Source organism: Bos mutus, chromosome 19 (genome assembly GCF_027580195.1).
Source record: "Bos mutus isolate GX-2022 chromosome 19, NWIPB_WYAK_1.1, whole genome shotgun sequence".
Taxonomy (NCBI): domain Eukaryota; kingdom Metazoa; phylum Chordata; class Mammalia; order Artiodactyla; family Bovidae; genus Bos; species Bos mutus.
Genome location: NC_091635.1, coordinates 13,276,475 through 13,296,836, shown reverse-complemented (window position 1 = coordinate 13,296,836; position 20,362 = coordinate 13,276,475). Strand labels below are relative to the sequence as shown.

Sequence of the window (20,362 nt, the reverse complement as noted above, 5' to 3'; positions counted from 1 at the left end):
AGCAAGTTGGGTCCTTAAAGTATCTAGTGAAACTAAACTCAGTTGTCCCTTAGACCAGGGCTTGGCAAACTTTTCCTGTAAAGGCACCAGAAGTAAACATTTCAGGCTTTGTGAGCCACACTTCTTTTTTTCCCCTCTGCTTTTTACATTTAAAAATATAAAAGTGATTCTTAGCCTGTGGGCTATAAAAAAAAAACTGGTCACGAGCTGGATTTGGCTGTTTGCTGACCACCAGCTCATGTCTGGACATTTATGTGAGAAAGAAATAAAAACTTGTATCAGAGAATCAGGAAGGCCTTTGCCACTAATGGGTACTCAAGGGACAAAGCAAAGAGGAAGGGGCTTCTGGTCCTGGTAGTTTTCCCTTCTTGTCCTTACCATGTGGCACCCATCCTCTGGTGAGTTTGCAGGTACCTCAACCAGTGGCTTCCTGCCCTGGCTTGTATCACCTTGATGAACTTTACAAGCCAGTGTCATGTTGGCCAATATTTAACAACTTTTTTTTTTTTTTAAAGCTCTGACTTCCACAGTGAACTCCCACCATCACCAACGTTAATGCAGGCTGGTGAAAAGGTGCAAACTGGCTGTTGCATGCCTCTACAGACCAGCTCTCACACACCACTAGAGCAGCCACACCATTCCAGAGTCCTGGGCTATTTGTGTGTGGCTCTCCCTAGAGGTAATAGCTGTTCCCCATGCTGCTGGTCCTATATTCTTAAGATCTGTTTATCTCCTTTAATAGATCATTCCCCTTGACTATTAATACTTCTTTATATTAAACTTTCCATGCTCAAATAACAAGTGTGGTTTCTGTCTCATGCTTGGACAGTTGTAGATGGGACCCTGTCCAAACAGGCAGATTACTGCAGGGCTGAGGAAGGGCCGGGACCAAAGACCCATTCATAAGAATACTAATACAGGATGGCCATTACCTGCACAGCAGCTCTGTGCCAGACCCATAACTCTAATGAAGTTGGCATGTTGGCTGTTACTCAAAGCCAAAGGTATGCTAGTTGATACAGCCATCTCAAACAGAGGGTGTGAAATGATGACCTGCAGGTAGTAGGACTAGATACAGTTTTTCCTAAATCAAGAAAGACACAGGAAAAATCTTAAAGAGCTTATAACTTTTATGGAATCTAGTCCTAAAACTGATTAGACAAAAGTACAACTCTGCCTGCAGACTTTCTCACCCTCAGTCCATGGGGAAGGCTCTTCTCTGGCATGAACTCTTTGGTGTCTGATAAGCTTGGAACTTCATCTGTAGGCTTTCCCACATTCTTTACAGATGAAAGGTTTCTCTCCACTGTGGATTCTCAGACACTGACTTAGATAGGAGCTTTGACTGAAGGCTTTCCCACATTCATTACACTTGTAGGGATTCTCCCCTGAATGAATCCTCTGATGCTGAACAAGATGAGCACTCCACCTGAAGGACTTCCCACAGGCATAGCACTTGTAGGGTTTCTCTCCTGTATGAATTCTCTGATGCTGAATGAGGTTTGAACTCTGGTTGAATATTTTCCCACAGTCACTGTACTTACAGATTTTCTCTCCAGAATGAATTCTCTGGTGAATATAAGGTGTGAGTTATAAATGAAGGCTTTACTACATTCACTGCATTTATGGTCTTTCTTCCCTGTGGGAGTTGTCTTATGGGTTACAATCATCTGTCTGAAGCTTTTCCCCTGAGTGGGGGACTCCCCCAGTCTCTCCCTTTTAAGATTTCTCTACTGCTGCTCTAAAGGACCCTCACCTTCAGAGGCAGCTTCAAAGGTAGCAGTGCTGGTGGTGAGTTTTTCTCTGAGCACCTGTGATTCCACTTCAGTAATGGGTGGTTGTGGCAACTACCCTTTGTCCTTGGTCTCTGCATCATCTTCTGCAATGTTTGATGGAAACTGCAGATATACCTGTTTTGAGTGTACAGAGAAATGACACTCAGATTAGGATTTCTGGCATGAAAATAAAAGCTTGAAAAATATTCAGTATACACGCCACAGAATTCAGAAGGACAGTCACTTACATATGAGGTCATCTCTTGGTAATGGGACTGTGTACGGGAAGCTTCTCCTTTTTTTCTCATCCCTCCTCATCTGCTTTTTTTTTTTTTTAATAATTTTTTAATTTATGGAACACTGAAAAATGTTATTTGAAAAATAAAATAAATTTCAAGGCAGGATCTTCTTTTTAGGATTTATTTACTCTTTAAAAATATGAGAAAAAGTTAATATTTTCAAGAAACTGGGGAGTGGTTAACTGATGTTGTGTAGAAAAGGAAAAATGAGAATCACAGGGTGATGGAAAAGGATGTTCCTAAAGGCGCAAAGACCCTGCCCCTCTGACTTTGTGATCTTCACCTCTTCCCAGTCAACCCTTGCTCCTCCAATCTGTAGTCACAGAAATAGGTCCCCAACCAGCTGGCTCTTTACTGAAGGGATGACTGTCTGCTTGGTGCTCTCGGCCTTTCCCTTTGACCTGCTCTTTAAAAAAAGAAAAGACAAATGCTTTGCCTTTTCATCTTTAAAAGGTCTGTAACACTTTGTGGTTTTAATTGTCTGTAATGCTTTCTATAATCTAAAAAGGACAAACAGCAATGGCTATAAGGTAATGCCAAACTTTAAAAATACATACTTTTTTCCAGGTTAAATGCTTGTGGTCAAGGAAATATGAAACATGCTTACTAGGAAAAAAAAAATCAAACAATAGTTAGCTTTGAAGAGAAACTTATGAAACAGAGGTGAAGGAGACAAGGAAAACTCTGCAAGAAAGGGAAGGAAATGCTGGGAAGTAAAAACATACTTTTGGAATAGACACTAAGATTAATCTCTGTTTTTTGTTTTTCTTGTTTTGTTGCTAATAAGAATTTGAATTTTCAGATGCTTCTGTCTTGTGGTGGTGGAGTTATGGTGTAAAACCAAGTGTTAAATAGAATCTTCTTGATAAGCAACATATTCATGTCACATTCCAATGGTTTATGAGGTCATACAGTGCTCTGCAAGGACAGTGCACGGTCCTGAGGCTCTCAGTCTAGGGTCAGCCATAGACAGAGAGGAGAGGATCTTTATGGGGATGGATGAAAGCTGGGGAGGAAGTTGTTGTGGTAAATCTGAAGGGCAGAAGTATAGATAAAAGAGAGTTTCACATGGGGCTTTTAGATGGGGAGTAGGTGGTAGAGAAAGGTAACGACAGGCTGTATCTCACATGGAATGCCTTATAGATTACAAAGTGTGTTTTGGAAGCCATGAAAAATTTCAAAGAGAAAAGATTTTCAAGCTGGCCTGTAGCTCAGGGCAGTGAAAATTATGAGGCTAAAAGTGAATGAAGTATTTTCTGGTCCTCCTTCAGGGCTCTCGGGGCTTCCCCAGTGGCTCAGTGGTAAAGAATCCACCTGCAGTGCTGGAGACACGGGAGATGCAGGTTTGATCCTTGGGTTGGGAAGACCTCTAGAAAAGGATGGAAACCCACTCCAGTATTCTTGCTTGGAAAATCCCATGGATAGAGGAGCCTGGTGGGCTGGAGTCCATAGGGTCACAAAGAGTCAGACACGACTGAGCATGCACACACTGAGGGCTCTCTAAACCAAGAGATGCTGGTGAGGTTTTATAGCCAGATACGCTAGAAATTTAATCCTTAGAGCTACTACATAAAGTAGGTTATCATTATTCCTAATTTTGTGGGTGATGCGTCTCTCACCTAAGTGATAAGAACAGTAAGGCCAGGATGATGACAGCTTCTGAGCACCTGCTCTGTGCCCTTTATACTCCCTCCTCCTTCCCTCCCTTCCCACAGAATCCTCCTACTCAACACTCTCTGGGAAGGGCCAGGGCTCCATAGGCTGCAGCTGGAAGCTTGGTTTCTCCTGGGCTGCTCCCAGAGCTGCCTTCTCCCATTGCTCTTCCCATGCAGGTCCGCACGCAAGACCTGGGACCTGGGGGTGATCAGGTACCACTTGGTTTCTGTGGGACCAAAGCTTTCAAGGAGACTTTAGAGAGCCTCCTCACAGCACAGGGGCAGGAAGAGGAGCTAGAATCTCATTCAGGGCTTGAAGGCAGAAAAGACAGAAACATACACTCAGTGTTCTACTTGGCCCCAAACAGTTTTGAACTTGGCAACTCCCCCTACTACTGCCCCTCTTTCATACTGGAAGGTCATTGATCTGGTTCCCACAACAGATTGTATGTTCCCCTTTCCACCTAGGGCCCTGGTTCATTGAGTCCTTTCTCTAAGTCCTCCAGCACAGCCACAGCCTTCTCTCCACTCTTAGGGTGATGTCCCCACACCCAGGATTGGAGCTCCTTGGGCAGGATGGTCAGGAATTGTTCCAGTACCAGTAACTCTAGGATCTGCTCCTTGCTGTGACTCTCGGACCTCAGCCTCTCACAGCAGAGGACCCTTAGTCAGCTCAGGGCCTCGAGGGGACCAGGAGTCTCTTGGTAACAGAGCTGCCTGAAGTGCTGGCGGAAGATCTCTTGACTGAAAGAGTGGATCCCATGTAGTCTGTTTTCACATTCCCAAGTCTGTTCCTCTTCCTTTGGCTCCATCATCATAACCTTTTCTTGATCCTGTGTACCTAGAAGGGCCAGAGTTTTAGCTGCTGTTAGTGATACAGCCATCCTAGCTTGGATTGGCTCTGGAGAAGACCCATACCAACCAGAGTCTTTCAGGGGCACGCTGTCATATAAGCAGAACTTTTTTTTTTTTTTTTTCATTCATTAAATACACACTCAGCATCTACCAAGAGCCAAACCCTATACTATATCCTTTAATCTTTCCTTCTCTATCCCTCCTCAGATTCCTATTCCAGTGTCACTACCTTTGAGAAAGTCTGGTAGACAGATACATAAAGTGTTTTTTACACTACATATTACAACTTGATAAAGGCTATAGTAGGAGAAAACAGCACGAGGGGTTGGGGAGAGGGGAGTGTTCTGGAATCTCATGGGAAGAAACAAGTTTGAAGCAAAAGCCAAATTTCCAGAGCTCGGAGCTGAGCAACTTTCAGAGCAAGGTGACTGGCCTGTTTTCAGTTATTGACTCTCAGAGGTGTTGGAGTGAAGCCTCCTGCCAGATGGCTCCTTCCCTCTTCCTAAAATTTCAGTAGTGGCCACAACAAAAGAACAGTTTAAATTTCCTCTAAGGCAATCTTATTCAAACGCCCAGGATCTGTAGCAGGGTCCTGTTAAGGGGCAGCTATTGGGCAAGACTTGGTCTCGGTAAAGTGTCCAGCGTCAGGAAAATCTAGAGGGAAAGCAGTGGAACGCACCCAGAGGCCATTAAAGGCACACAAACGGGGGCCACTGGCTACGGCCGAGGGAGGCGCAGAAGACGAGCGCGGAAGCCTGTGTCTCAGGGTGATGTCCCGGTGGCCAGTTCCCAGTTGAATTCCTGCGCACGGCACTGGGTACGGGGTCCGCCGGATCGCCTGGCCTGCTATAATTCCCCATCCTTCACTTTAAGCCCTGGAATCTCCAGAGAAGAGGAGCCCCGGGCCAGCCCCCGCCCTCCATGAACCGTGGGGCTCTGGACTCCTTTCCGTGCAAAGGCGCGCCATCTGTCCTCGGCTCCTCAAAGAGCTGCCCGCGGGGTGTGTTCACTGCGGCAACCGCCGCTGCCTTCCTGGACCGGCTACAGCAGAGCGGGCCAGCGGGCGACACCCTGAGGGCCGCCGCTAAGCTTCCACTTAGAGGACTCAGAGCTTACACCTAGCCACTTTTGAGCAGCTCGCGCTTCCAGCTAACCAGGGAGGGCAGGTGTGAGCCTGCGCACCCAAGGCCTCCCCTGTCGCGGAGGGCTCTGGAAATTGCAGTCCTGGAGTGGGTGGGGCAGGTGTGGGCCGAACTTTTACCTAAAGATTGGCGTGCCTTGCTTCTCTGTTCAGTTGTGGATCCAGGGTCCTGCCCAAGCTGATAGAAATGGCCGGGAAGTTCTACCCTATGCGTGGCCTCTTTGCAGCCTTTCCTCCTCTACCTTCTGTTTTCCACTTACATCTTCCCAGACCTGATTAGAGGGCCACAGCCGGAGAAAGAAGTTACCCTTAAGGAGAAAGTGTTGTTATTCAGTTGCTCAGTCCTGTCCGACTTTTTGCGATCCCATGGACTGCAGCATGTCGGGCTTCCCTGTCCTTCACTATCTCCCAGAGTTTGCTCAAACTCATGTCCACTGATGAGTCGATGATGCCATCCACCTATCTCATCCTCTGTCACCCTCTTCTCCTTTTGCCTTCCATCTTTCCCAGCATAAGGGTCTTTTCCAGTGAGTTGGCTCTTCGCATGAGGTGGCCAAAGTATTGGAGCTTCAGCTTCAGCATCAGTCCTTCAGTGAATATTCAGGGTTGATTTCCTTTAGGATCAATCTGGTTTGATCTCCTTGCTGTCCAAGGGACTCTCAAGAGCCTTCTCCAATACCACAGTTCAAAAGCATCAGTTCTTCAGCGCTCAGCCTTCTTTGTGGTCCAGCTCTCACATCCATACATGACCACTGGAAAAACCATAGCTTTGACTATACAGACCTTTGTCAGCAAAGTGATGTCTCTGCTACTTAATATGCTGTCTAGGTTTGTCACCCCATGAACAGTTTGAAAAGGCCTATGCATGTCCATCAGTAAATAAAAACAATTTCTGGTGAGAAGAAAAATGAAATCTAAGGATGTAGTTAATTGGGGTAGAGGAAAAGGACTTGTTGATAGAGGAAATTACTGCTATCTGCTTTCCCAATAATAACAAACATATGCCTGATTATGAGTTCTCGGGAAGGAAAGGCAACCATGATGAGAATGGAAAAGAACAGTAGAGCATCCAAATTAACATGGCAAAAAACAGAATGAGCAAAATAGTATGAATCCTAGAAAGAAAAGAATCCAACTGGATCAAAAAAGGAAATCAAAAGAAAAATTACAAAGCACTTATAAGGCAATAAAGAGAACACTTCATGGTAAAATCTATGGGACTTAGCAACAGCCATACTTGAAAATGTACACCATAAAATCACTGTTGATGGTGACTGCAGCCATGAAATTAAAAGACACTTGTTCCTTGGAAGAAAAGCTATGACCAACCTAGACAGAGTATTAAAAAGCAGAGACATCACTTTGCCAACAAAGGTCCATCTAGTCAAAACTATGGTTTATCCAGTGGTCACGTATGGATGTGAGAGTTGGACCATAAAGAAGGCTGAGCACCAAAGAACTGATGCTTTTGAACTGTGGTGTTGGAGAAGACTCTTGACAGTCCCTTGGACAGCAAGGAGATCAAACCAGTCAATCCTAAAGGCAATCAGTCCTGAATATTCACTGAAGAACTGATGCTGAAGCTCCAATACTTTGGCCACCTGATGTGAAGAGCCGACTCACTAGAAAAGACTCTGACACTGGGAAAGATTGAAAGCTGGAAGCAGAAGGGGATGACAGAGGATGAGATGGTTGGATGGCATAATCGACTCAATGGACATGAGTTTGAGCAAGCTCTGGGAGATAATGAAGGACAGGGAAGCCTGGCTTGCTGCAGTCCATAGGGTTGCAAAGAGTTGGACACAACTGAAGAATAACAACAACTGCATCCCCTGTTAATGAAAAAAGATATAAAACAATTTAAAACTAACCTTAAGAAACTTTAAAAGCATAGTGAAATAAACCTAAAGAAGCAAAGAAGAGTGAATCAGTAAAGATAAAAAACAAATTTAAAAATAGTAGAAGGAATAAATTCAAACGTTAATTTCCTTGAAAAAAGCAGCAAAATAGATAAACTTGTTTAGAGCCTGATTAAGAACAAGAAAAATTAAGAATTGGAATGAGAAATAAAACATAACAACAGAATCAGAAGAGATGAAAATAATTAGAGACCATCTCACTCAGCTTTAGGGTAGGATATTGAAAAATCTAGATAAAAATATCTTTTTTTTTCTTTTAAATTATTTATTTATTTATTTATTTTTGACTGTGCTTGGTCTTTGTTGCCACACAGGCTTTTCTTTAGTTGTGGCACGTAGGCTCAGTAGTGAACTTTAAAGTTTGGTGCCCGAACTTTAGAGCACAGACTCAATAGTTGTGGTATACAGGCTTAGTTGCTCCAATGCATATGGGATTTTCCTGGATCAGGGATCGAACCTGTGTCTTCTGCATTGGCAGGCAGATCCTTAACCACTGGACCACCAGGGAAGTCCCAATAAAAATATCTTTTAGCAAAATATAAATTACCAAAATTGTGTGCACCAGCCAGATGTGTATAAAACAACCCGATTCTGGGGGTACAAGATCTCAGGAAAGTGCTAGAGAGCAATTACTTTTAGATATAACATGAAGTACCATTTTCTGGCAAACAACATTTCAAATGGGAATCACTAAAATACTTAACTAGAGGGAATTCCCTGGTGGTCCAATGGTTAGGACTCTGGTGCTTTCAGTGCCTGGACCGAGTGCCATCCCTGTTGGGGGTACTAAGATTCCACAAGCCTGGTGAGGTGTGGCCAAACCTGCCACCTTCCCCTCCCCCCAAAACACTTACCTAGAAACCAGTCACCAATTCAAAACAGATACTTTGACCAAGCAAAATATAATTTAACCTGAATTTTTCCTATACTGACTAGTTTATGGCTGTATCTAGAGTGGAAAGAAAAGAAAGGAAATTACACATACTATGCTCTTGTGATGACTATAGTTTTCAACAACCAACACAAAACTAGAAAATTATAAACATGCATGTTCATTCAAACATTTATTGAAAAAAATTATTTATGTAAATCTAGGTCTGGGCTACAGGTGAGGGGATACAAAAACATAGCTCCCTGTTTTCAAAAAGCTAAATGTGTAGGAAGTGTAAAGAAAACAAGAGAATATACATAAAAGATTTACAGTGTAATAATGGCTTCTTGTAAGCTCTGAGGCCAGAGAAACAAAGGACTTTGGTTTGTTCATTCAAACAAGCCATGCTTCAGTGCTTGAATTTTGCTTACAATAAACAATGTGGGGGGAAAAGTGCCAAGGCATTTTTCTTTAAAGAATTGAGTGTGTGTTCATCAGAACCTGTCAGACATGTTCATGTTTAAAGAAAAAGGTTATTTTAAGTGATAGGGACTCTGAAAGCTGCAGGGGATCAAGGCAACCTGAGATAAGAGTTAGGACAATGCATTAGCTGTTAGCGGTTTAGGGACAGTAATTAGACCAGGCCTCAAACTGGAAGCTTTCATGAAGTGAGAGACAAGTCAGTATGAGAGAGCATATTAAATGCCAAGCCAAGAACTTTAAACTTTAGTAAAATGGGCAGCCACTGGATCCTTTTTGAATGTGAGTTTGCGTTTGTTTGTGTGTGAGATGATAAAAGCAGTATTTGAAGAAAATCAAGCAGTGGTGTACATGATGGATTAAAAAGGTGAACAGTTCCAAGACAACTAGAACAGTATTGGAAGACCAAGGCTCACAGAAGACTTGTTCACTTTCACCCTCAGGATCGCAAGGTGCTGCCAGATTTGATCCAGAGATTCTTTATGCTAAAAGGAAAGAAAGCACATTGTGGGCGGGTACAGTCTCCTTGATCACACATCCAAAAAATGCATGGATACCCTTCAGAGGTAATCAGGAGAAATCATTATACCCAAGATTCTAACAAAACTCCAGAGACAGACAAGCCAGTCCTTCCAAATTTGTCCCCAGTTGCTTAAGGTCTTCTTCACAATAGGCTTAACTCATGTACATGGCTGACCAGAATTTTAGGTCTTCTAATCTTCTCAACTTCAGACATAGGAAGAAAGTTCTTCCAAATCTTTATATCATCAGAGATTCAGCAACTGAAATGAGAAATGACTTGTACTGTAGCTGCAGCCAAGGGACATCAACATATTACCTGCTCAATTTTAAACATCAACTGCTACATTCAAACCCATCCTGCTTCAGTGAGGAAATGAGTTGAAGAAAAGAAGCCAAATAAGGAGTAGATTTAGTGACCAATGTCACTAGTGTGTTTGGTAGATTTGATAGTGTGTTGGGAGAGGGTCCTCAATGGCATGAAGAAGAGATTTTTTGGCTGCACCATGTGGCTTGTGAGGATCAGGGACTGAACCCAAGCCCAAGGCAGTGAAAGAACCGAGTCTTAACCACTGGACTTCCAGGGGATTCCCCAGTAGCCAGCTTTCAGGGATGGTGTGGATGGGCTTCTCCACTTGAAGATATCCCACTGCTGTTCAGGACGCGCTTGTGGAGGAGCCCTAGCCCCCAGTGCTTTGAACTTTAAGGGGTCCTTCTTTTTTACACCAGCCACAACACAGCACTGTATTCTTACACATCTTTTATTTTGCTTGTAAATACTTCATCTTTTGTTTTAAAATGGTTAAAGCTCAAGATGCCCTTCTGTGTGTCAACAGTAGATTTCAGTTTTCTCATTTAAAGCTCACAATTACACCAGGAGGTAGATTATTTTATCACCATTTTATTAGTAAGGAAAATAAGGATCAGAAGGGTTACATAATTTGTTCCAGGTCCTGAGGCCAACATGTCCTACTGGGATTCAAACCCACATCTGCGTCCCCTCCATTACACCACACTGCTTCTCCTGAAATAGTTCATCAAACTAGTTTTCTATCAGACTCTGGGTTCCTATTGGGATGCACTGCCACTACCCATATCACACTGAAATGCTTCCTTAAATGGCCCCTGGTGACTGGTGTTATAAATATCCAAGGGCAGGGCTTCTCATCCAGGGTGCTGTTGACACTTAGGGTCAGATAATTCTTTTTTGGGGGTAGAGTGAGCTATGTATTGTAAGATATTTAGCAACATTTCTGCTTTTTAGATGCCAATATTTTCTTCCCAGTTGTGACAACCACAGTGTCTCTGGGACATTGCCAAATGCCCTCTGGGAAGCAAAAATCACCCTGGTTGAGAACCACTGATCCCCTCTGTGCATCTCACAAGCTATTCCCACTGAGGAAAGATATAGGTTGAAATTCTCACCTTACAGTGTCCCATTTGGTAACTTTCTTGTCTGCTGATACATGTAATTTCATATACAATCTACCAGTAGTTCATGGTACAAGAAATATTTGACAATTGTGTTTGACTGCACAGATAAACAGGGCCTAATTACCAATATCAGTTATCAGATTAAAGATGACTAATCTCTTTCAGAGTTCTGCTTAAAGTCTCCAATTCTCAAATAATTACAAAGCTCTGGTTCAAGACAAAACCACTTTCCTCTAATCACTTCACCTTTCAAAGTTGTTGCTTTAATTCCTACCAATTCAGGTCACCTAAATGCTCTGCCCTGGCACTCAGTCTAGTCCTATTTCCAACATCCACTGTCCTTTCCTTTGCTCTTTTATTTCCTGATACTAGTCATTATCATTCTTTCTCTGGGGTACACTTCACTTGGCTCTTGTATCCTGGCCTTCAGCTCTCCTGTTGTCGAGTCATTTCTATTAGTTTTTGTTTCCTCTCAATTAATGGTTCATTCTAATTAGTATTATCACATATACATAAGCGTATTTTATAAGGAGATAAAAGGGGAATATGTATAAAATATATATCTAACAGGAAGAACTCATTCCAGAGAGATTTAATCACCCTAAAGTACTTAAAGCAGATTTATACTTGTCACTAGACTAGGTAGTCAAGATTGAAATGGCTCCTTCCATGAAGAATTTAGTTCAGGGGTTGTTGGCAAAGTGATTTCTAATGGTGTTAACAACAATGGAAGTCCTCTGAAACATTCTCAAGTAATTGTATCCTCTGGATCATATGCCAGTTTCAGATATAAAGCAGAGAAAAGGTGATTATGTCCAAGAGCTTGCCCACATTACACTTACATGTTTTCCATCCATTAGGGCTCTTCAAATGTTTTCCTACTTTCAAATGGTTTTCAGCAATAAAAACCCTTTACTGTGCAATAAGACATGGTCTCCATCAAGCTTTTTCTACATTCATTAGGTTTCTGTTTCCTATTAGAGTAAGTCATATTTAAGGACTCTCTTGTGTTCCCCAAGCTCCTTTCCAGTGTGAAGTTTCTGATGTTTAAGAAAAGCTGTGTGCCTGCTGAAGGCCTTCCCACAGTGGTTACATTCAAAGGCTTTCTCTCCAGTGTGAATTCTCTGGTGACTAACAAGGTGTGAGTTCTGACAGAAGGCCTTCTTACACTCAGAGCATTCATAGGGTTTCTCGCCAGTGTGAACACAGTGGTGTTTAATGAGATCTGAGCTGTCCCTAAAAGATTTCCCACATTTATTGCACACGTTAGGTTTTTCTCCACTATGTATTCTGTGATGTTGCATAAGGTCTGAGCTCTGAGTTTTCCCACATTCCTTATATTCATGGGGTTTCTCTCCTGAGTGAGTTATCTGATGTCGGGTGAGGTCTGAGCTGCCCCGAAAAGTTCTACCACACTGACTGCACTGATAAGCTTTCTCTTCTTGGTGAATTCTTTGCTCTTCTCTAAGCAATTTTTCCTTGCTGAATGTTTTCCCAACTTCCTTAAGTTTCTCTCCAGTATGAAGTCTCTGATGCTTGAGAAAAGCTGTGCGCCAGATGAAGGCTTTTGTGCATTCCTTGCATTCACAAGGTTTCTCGCCACTGTGGATTCTGTGATGCTGGATGAGGAGCGAACGTTGCCGGAAGGCTTTTGCACATTCATTGCGCTGATAGGGTTTCTCTCCAGTGTGACTTTTCTGATGTGTCATAAGGTGCGACCTCTGGCCAAAAGCTTTCCCACATTCACTGCATTCATAGGGTTTCTCTCCAGTGTGAGTTATCCAATGCTGAATTAGATCTGAACTTCCCTGGAAATATTTTCCACACTTAGTACATCATAAGATTTTTCTTCCCGTGCATTCTCTGTTGTTGGATAAGATCCAAGTCAGAAGTACAGGCTTTTTCACATTCAAGTTCCTTGCCAGTGTGTAGCCTCTGATGTTTCAGAAATGCCGTGTGTCCACTGAAGGATTTCCCACATTTGCAACATTCATGGGGTCTCTCCCCACTGTGGTCTCTGGTGTTCAGTGAGGTGGGAGCACTGCCTGAAGGTCTTTTCACAGTTGCTGCCCTTGAAGCCTTTCTCTCCAGTATGAATTCTCTGATGTGTGACCAGGTGTGAGCTTTGACTGAAAGTCTGTCCACATTCATAACATTTATAGGGTTTCTCTCCAGTGTGAGTTCTGTGATGAATAATAAGATCTGAGCTTTGATTGAAGGCCTTCCCACATTCATTGCATACATATGGCTTCTCTCCAGTGTGAATTCTCTGATGCAGGACAAGGTTCGAGCTCCCCTTGAAGGCCTTCCCACACTCTTTACATTCATAGGGATTCTCACCATTATGAATTCTCTTATGTCAAACCAGGTTGGAGCTCTGATTGAAGTCTTTTCCATATTCATGACATATATGAGGTTTATTTTCTGTATGAATTCTCTGATGTATAATAAGATTTGAACTTTGATTAAAGTCTTTTCCACATTCACTACATACATATGGTTTCTTTCCTGTATGAATTCTCTGATGTATAATCAGGTTTGAGCTTCGATTGAAAGTTTTCCCACATTCCTTACATTCATAGGTTTTCTTTACATTATCAATTTTCTGATGTTCAGTTATTTCTGACTTCTGTTTGAAGCTCTGACCACAGACTTCATATTTGTGGGATCTTTCTCCTGCAGAAAGGGTTTTTTCTCTTTCCTTACATCCATGGCCTCTCTCTCCTGCAATCGTTTTTTTGGGGATCACATTCACTTCCCTGATACCTCTCTCTTGGGAAGAGGGATGTCTCACTGAATCATCTAAGGAGCTTATCCAATACCTCAATAACCTGTCCTCAGGATCATCAGTTTCAAATAACCCACATTCCTGGGATATCTGTCTTGGGATATCTGTCTTGGGAGTCTTTCTTTCAGCCCTTGCTGAATCTTTTTCTTCTGAAATTTCCATCTTTGACTTCCAATCTTTTATCTTACTCCTGGTCTCAGAATCTGAAATGATAAGCAGACCATTCTATAATTCCTAAAATACAAATTTCACCTCTTTCCTACACCAGAAGGTCTAAGAGGGAGGTAGAGGGAAGAACAAGGAACTTAGAATAAGACTCTTCCCTGCTGGCACTGAGATTTAGACATTTTTCAGAGGGATTGTGGCTATCACAGGAACACACACTCTATTGATGGAGAAGAAACCTACTGGGGTGCAGGCTGGAGCTGGTGTGTAGGAGTGGCCGGCAGGGTGGTGGAGGAATTCACTGGAGGAGGTGGGCAGTCTGGAGCTGGAAGTGGCCTGTTTGATGGGGTAGGAACCTGCTGGGCCCTGTGTCCAGGCCAGAACGGGTTCACAAGAAGCAATCACTAGGGTGAGTGGCACTCACCCTAGCTGATCTGTTGGCAACCACACCCATAAATACACAGCACACCAGCACCAGCAAAAGAAGTTCCTTCTTTTTCCTATGGCCTTGCATTTCCCTCCAGCAACCTCTGTTGACAAAATATAAGTCTTGTACCAGCTGGCAAAGGAGATGGTTCAGATCTAGTAACATAAGCAAAGCAAAGAAGGGTAGATTTGGAGTCGAGATACGATAAATTAAGAACTGGTACACTAATACTGCTATATTTAAAATGGATAATCAACAAAGACCTATTGTATAGCACATGGAACTCTGCTCAGTGTTATGTGCCAGGCTGGATTGAAGAGGGGTTTGGGGGAGAATGGATAGACGTATATATATGGCTCACTCCCTTTGCTGTTCACATGAAACTACCAGAGCATTGTTAATCGGCTATACCCCAATATAAAATAAAAAGTTTAAAGTTACATAAAAAAAAAGACTGGGTAGTGGGAGTGAAAAAGTGGAGGTGAGGGGGAGGAGCTGGTGAATTCCACTTCAGACATGTCATATTTGACTTAACTGTGAGGCATCCAGGAGGAAACTTCTGAGAAGCTGATGGATCAGCAGGTCAGGAACCCAGGAGGAAAATCTAAAATGGACACACAGATTTTGGAATCATCAGTATATAAGTAGTATCTAAAGCAGAAAAGTGACCCTAGTGATTACAGCTTAGAGGCAGCTTAGGGTTCTGAAAAGAACAGGGCTTAGAAGCCAGCAGAGTCAAGTTAGAGTCCCAGCTTCTTCATCTTCCCCAACCATCATTTCTGCAAATGTAAAACAGAAATATCACTTATTCCAAAGTGTTATTGTACACATTAAAAACAAACAAACAAACAGAACCACCCTGGGAATTCCTTGATGGTCCAGTGGTTAGGACTTGGCACTTTCACAGCTGTGGCCTGGTTGAGGAACTAAGATCCTGTAAGCTGCACGGCACAGTAAAAACCAGAAAACCCACCCCAATGTACAGAAAGCCACACATCACTACAGTGTAAGCCTCCCAAGAGTGTAAGCTCCATGGGGGTGGGGGGCTTTATTTTGTGCAGTGTTGGACCACTACCTGGACCATAGTGGGTGCTCAATTAAAAAATCATTGAATAAGTGATAGTAGGTTATCTCTCTGGAGAAGGCAATGGCACCCCACTCCAGTACTCTTGCCTGGAAAATCCCATGGATGGAGGAGACTGGTAGGCTGCAGTCCATGGGGTCGCGAAGAGTTGGACACAACTGAACGACTTCACTTTCACTTTCCACCTTCATGCATTGGAGAAGGAAATGGCAACCCACTCCAGTGTTCTTGCCTGGAGAATCCCAGGGACGGTGGAGCCTGGTGGGCTGCCGTCTATGGGGTCGCACAGAGTCGGACACGACTGAAGCGACTTAGCAGCAGCAGCAGCAGGTTATCTTTCTTCCTCCTTCCCCTTGACTAAATAATTCCTGAAATTCTTGTCTCTATCAGCTTCCATAATGCACGATACTCCACCCACTTTACTTTACTTTTTCATTGTCTTTACCCTTTCAGCTTTTCCAGCCATTAAATGTTAGTGTTACTAAGGCTCAGCTCCTAGTCCTCTCCTTTTATATTCTGTGTCTCAATGACCATATCAACTCTGGCTTCAGTGATCACCTTTGTCCAAAATGAATCATAAATCTAAAACTCCAACTCCTCACTTACACTGTAGCCTATATTCACAATTCATCTCCAGTCCAATGTCTTACTGGCAGTCAAGAAGAATCAAATGTATAAAAATGAACTCATCATTTTGCTTCTAAATGTATTCCCCCTTCTTACAGCTGTTTCTGCCCAAATGACTACTTTTTATTGAATAAATATTTAACGTGCCTACAGTGAGCCTACAGTGTCCAGTCACTGTTCTAGGTCCTGGGATACTCTGGTGAAGAAGCCCCTAGTGGGGCTTGTACTTTTCTAAGCCAGAAACACAGTAGTTTACCAAAAATGTGATCCATACAGCAGCAACATCAGCCTCACCCAGGAGCTTAGTAAAATGCAAATTCTGAAGCATCGCCAAGACCCACAGGATCAGTCTGTTGGGGAGGGGCCCAGCAATCTGTGCTCATCCAGCTCACGCTGCAGGTGATTCCTTAGCTTTGCTACAATCTGAGAAGCACTGGTGTAGTCATTGTGGACTTCTCCTTCTCTATCCCTTCTGTCTGTATATTTTACCTAAGACTGAAAACTGCTCCAACTCCATCTAACTCAAAATGTTCTCACTCCATGCTTGGATTCTTGTAAAATCTCTAAACATGTTTTCTGGCTCCAATCAGTGCTAAGAACACTGTCAAATGAAATAATTTTCTAAGGCATGGCTTACACCAATGAGCAAAAATCTATCATGATTTCTTCTATCACCCATTAAAGGAAATAAAAGCTTATCATTGACTCACAGAGCTGGATTATATCCTAGGGCTGCCATGACAAAGTCCCATGAACCAGGTAACTTAAAACAATAGGCATTTATTCTCTCACAGTTCTGGAAGTTAGAAGTCTGAAAGGACGGTGTTGCCTGGGTGGCTTCCTCCTGAAGGCTCCTAAGAGTAACTGGTCCAGGTCTCTCTCCTAGCTTCTGGCGACAGCAGGAAATCCTTTTGTTCCTTGCTTTGCAGATGCAGTACTCCAGCATATGCCTCCATTTTCACATGGCATTGTGTCTCTTCATTTGGCCATCTTCTTATAAGGACACTGGTCATATTGAAGTAGGGGCCCATCCTTGTCTTACCCAGCTACAATCTGCAATGACCCTGTTTTCAAATAAGGTCACCTTCTGAGGCATGAGGGGCTAAGACCTCAACATATCCTTTTGCGGGGTACAATTTAACTCCTAGCAATAGCCCCGCTCTATGATTCTCTAAGAGCGAAACTATGCTCTCAAATCCTCCCTAACATTCCCATATACTAGGCTTCTTCCCATTCTGTCCCTTTGCCCATGACTCTCCTACTTGTGCTCCTTCCTACTCTCCTTCATCTACATCAAGATCAAATGCGGCAAAAGGCCAGGCAGTTCATCAGAACGAGTAACAAAAACTAGGTGGTAAATGACAGCTGGTACTTTGCTTCAATGTCTGGGAGACAATGATTAGTGGGGACTGGATATCTGAGAATCTTACACTGAGTCTAAAGGAGGAACTGCTACTCAATTCCTGCTAATTGTACCATGCAGACACATGGGTCCTGTTTGGCCACATCTTCTGATTTTCCAAGAGATGCTAAAACCCCAGACTTTTGAGTGAGTAGATGTGAAAGAAATTTTCTGACTTTAAAATATTGGCCACTAGTTCAAGTAAAAACAAACAGCATGAGTCAAGAAAATTTGTCTAGAGGGAACTCCCTGATGGTCCAGTGGTTAGGACTTGGCACTTCCACTGCTATGGCTGGAGTTCAATCCCTGATCAGAAACCAAGATCCCCACAAGCTGCAGGGTGAGGCTGGGGTGGTTGGGGGCGGGGGGCGGGGGGGGCGGCGGTGGTGTAAAATGTGTCTACAAAGTAATCTGGCCAAACTTTTACTATCTCTGACTTTCACAAATACCTTCCACTGTTTCAGGCTCATCTTAGTTAGTACCTTCTACTATTTCAATCCTTATTATTATTATTTCAATCCTTTAAATTCTTATTCATGCATTAGATGATGCTACACAAGACAAGAGGGGCTTCCCTGGTAGCTCAGACGGTAAAGCATCTGCCTGCAATGCGGGAGACCTGGGTTTGATCCCTGGGTTGGGAAGATCCCCTGGAGAAGAAAATGGCAACCTACTCCAGTACTCTTGCCTGGAAAATTCCATGGATGGAGGAGCCTGGTAGGCTACAGTGCACGGGATCGCTAAGAGTCGGACACGACTGAGCAACTTCACTACTACCTAAGACAAGAGTCCCTGCCTAGGGGCCTGGAAGACTTAAGACACGACACCAGGTAGTAAGTGCTTGTGAAACAGACCCTTGTTTAACTAAACAAGCTAAAAAAGATGAACAGTTTAAAGTGGGAGATGGCAATCCTGGGAGGCTTCCCTAAGAAAATGACTTTTGAAGCTATACCAAAAAAAGTATACAGATCTTCACAAAGAAGAGACCAGCCCAAGTCCCTCCCTTTCTGAGCTCCAACAGTACCAACATTTTAGATCAGGTATTAGGACGTGTCTGAACCATACAGTTCATTCCTGTGGTTCAGTCTAGTCTTCCCAACGGGGCTGTCCGTTATTCCTGGAGAGTAGAAACCCGATCTTGTACTTGAAGTTACATCTACAAATGCGCTTGGCACAGCACTGGACAAGGAGCAAGGTCAGTTCACACCTGGGGGTTGATTCTGGGCCTGGGAGAGATGTGGTTTGCAGAACTCACAGGAGGGAACTGGAACAGAAAGTAAAAAGGGGACACAGCGGAGGAGGGGAGTTGGGGATGGGCGGGGCTTGCCAAGACCAAAATGAGGGCCAAGGCGCCTAGGTCCTGAAAGCTGCAGACTCTCTCCCTTTTTGGTGATGTTAGGTAGTTAGAATAGGGAGAAGGAGTCCAGAATGGCGGTGGCTAAAAGACAAGAAAGAGAGAAGCCCGCGAAAATAGAACAAAGGAAGGTCCGAGGACCGGAGTGAGGACCTCAGGTAGAACAAACAACACTCCTGGCTAACCCAATTTACACAGGGCAGGCTGGTGTGTATGTGTGTGTCGGGGGCGGGGGGGAGGGGGGCGGTGCGGGCATATAAAAAAAGGACCCTAAGCTCTGGTGCGCTGGACCGCTCTTCTCTTCGTGTCTTTGAGTTGACATGCCGTCACATCTCGAGGATGGATTTTGTTATTATCTAAATAAAATAGAGCTGTAACACTGTAACATGGAGCTGTAACACTGATTTGTCTAAGAGCTATAACACGGTCTGTCCAAGACCAGAGAGCTATGACACTCCGAGGGCTTTAATGTCGGACACTCCAAATCTTTGTTGTGATGAGACAAAACCGAGGAGTATACACTCGCCTGACAGAGAAATGAGAGTTCAGCGCCCAACTCCGAAGATCTGCTCCCCAACTCTCTTCCTGGGGCCCCCCAGTTCTGCGATCGCGGCATGGTCTCACCGCCAGGCCACCCCTAGGGGGCCCCCTCCACGGCCACCAGCGCTCTGCCCCTGTTCCTCCCTTGGGCGCGGGGCCACCACCCCTGACACCGCTCCAGCGGTGGCCGGTCACTTCCGGCGTACTCCCGCAGGGGGCCGTTCACCTTCCCGCAGCCGGCTGTGCCGGCCAATTCGCGAGCCCGCCCCCAGGCCACCTCCCACCGGCTCTGGGGTCTACCCTGCGCAGGCTCGGTGTCGTCGGCTCGGTCTCGCGCGAGCAGAGTCCTGAGGGTCCTGCGCCAAGCAGGTTGGTGCACCTGCCGGCGCCACGTTACACGAGCGAGGCCACCTCCGAGACGCAAGTCCTCCAGGGGTCCTAGACTCGCCCACGGGCCTGCCTTCGGCCTGTCGGTCTGGGTGGGCGTTCTCATCAGATAACCACATTTAATTTTTAATCTTTTTCTCCCTGCGTGCCTTTGTGGTCTGATTCATTGATGCCTTCTATTTGCATTGCCCTGTCAAAGGCTTGGCAGAAAAAAAGAAAAAAGCCTTGGCAGTACGGAGATTTTAAAAAGGATAGCGAAATGTTTAACAGGTCGAGTTCTGAGTGAAAAAGATAATTAGAAAATCAGAGAGAATCGTTGACCCACCACTTATGGGTGTTTGACTTTGGGCAAATTACCTAACCTCTCTGAGTCCAATTTAATGGATTACCCTCCTTTTCCTCACTGATTTTAAATACTGTCTTTAACTGAAATAACTGAAGTCGCTCAGTCGTGTCCGACTCTTTGCAACACCATGGACTGTAACCTACCAGGCTCCTCCGTCCATGGGATCTTCCAGGCAAGAGTACTTGGAGTGGGTTGCGATTTCATTAAATTCACGTATGTACTTGGTTATGTATTTTAAGTACTTTCTGTTTGTTACCTGTTTCTATCTGCTTTGATAATAAATTGTTACAGTGA

The 20,362-nt window shown here is 44.0% G+C and overlaps 1 protein-coding gene and 1 long non-coding RNA gene across 2 annotated transcripts in view; one reads left to right on the top strand and one right to left on the bottom strand.

Annotated features, from left to right (window-relative positions):
- LOC138992078 (uncharacterized) overlaps nt 1–20,362 on the top strand; it is a 119,253-nt gene that overhangs the window by 29,991 nt on the left and 68,900 nt on the right. The gene's annotated exons all lie outside the window — the stretch shown is intronic.
- ZNF232 (zinc finger protein 232) lies at nt 947–4,628 on the bottom strand. The gene is given in 4 exon segments (XM_070388782.1): nt 947–1,580; nt 1,583–1,915; nt 3,805–3,928; nt 4,281–4,628. Coding segments are annotated over 4 exon segments (1,215 nt in total). The 5' UTR covers nt 4,614–4,628; the 3' UTR covers nt 947–1,155.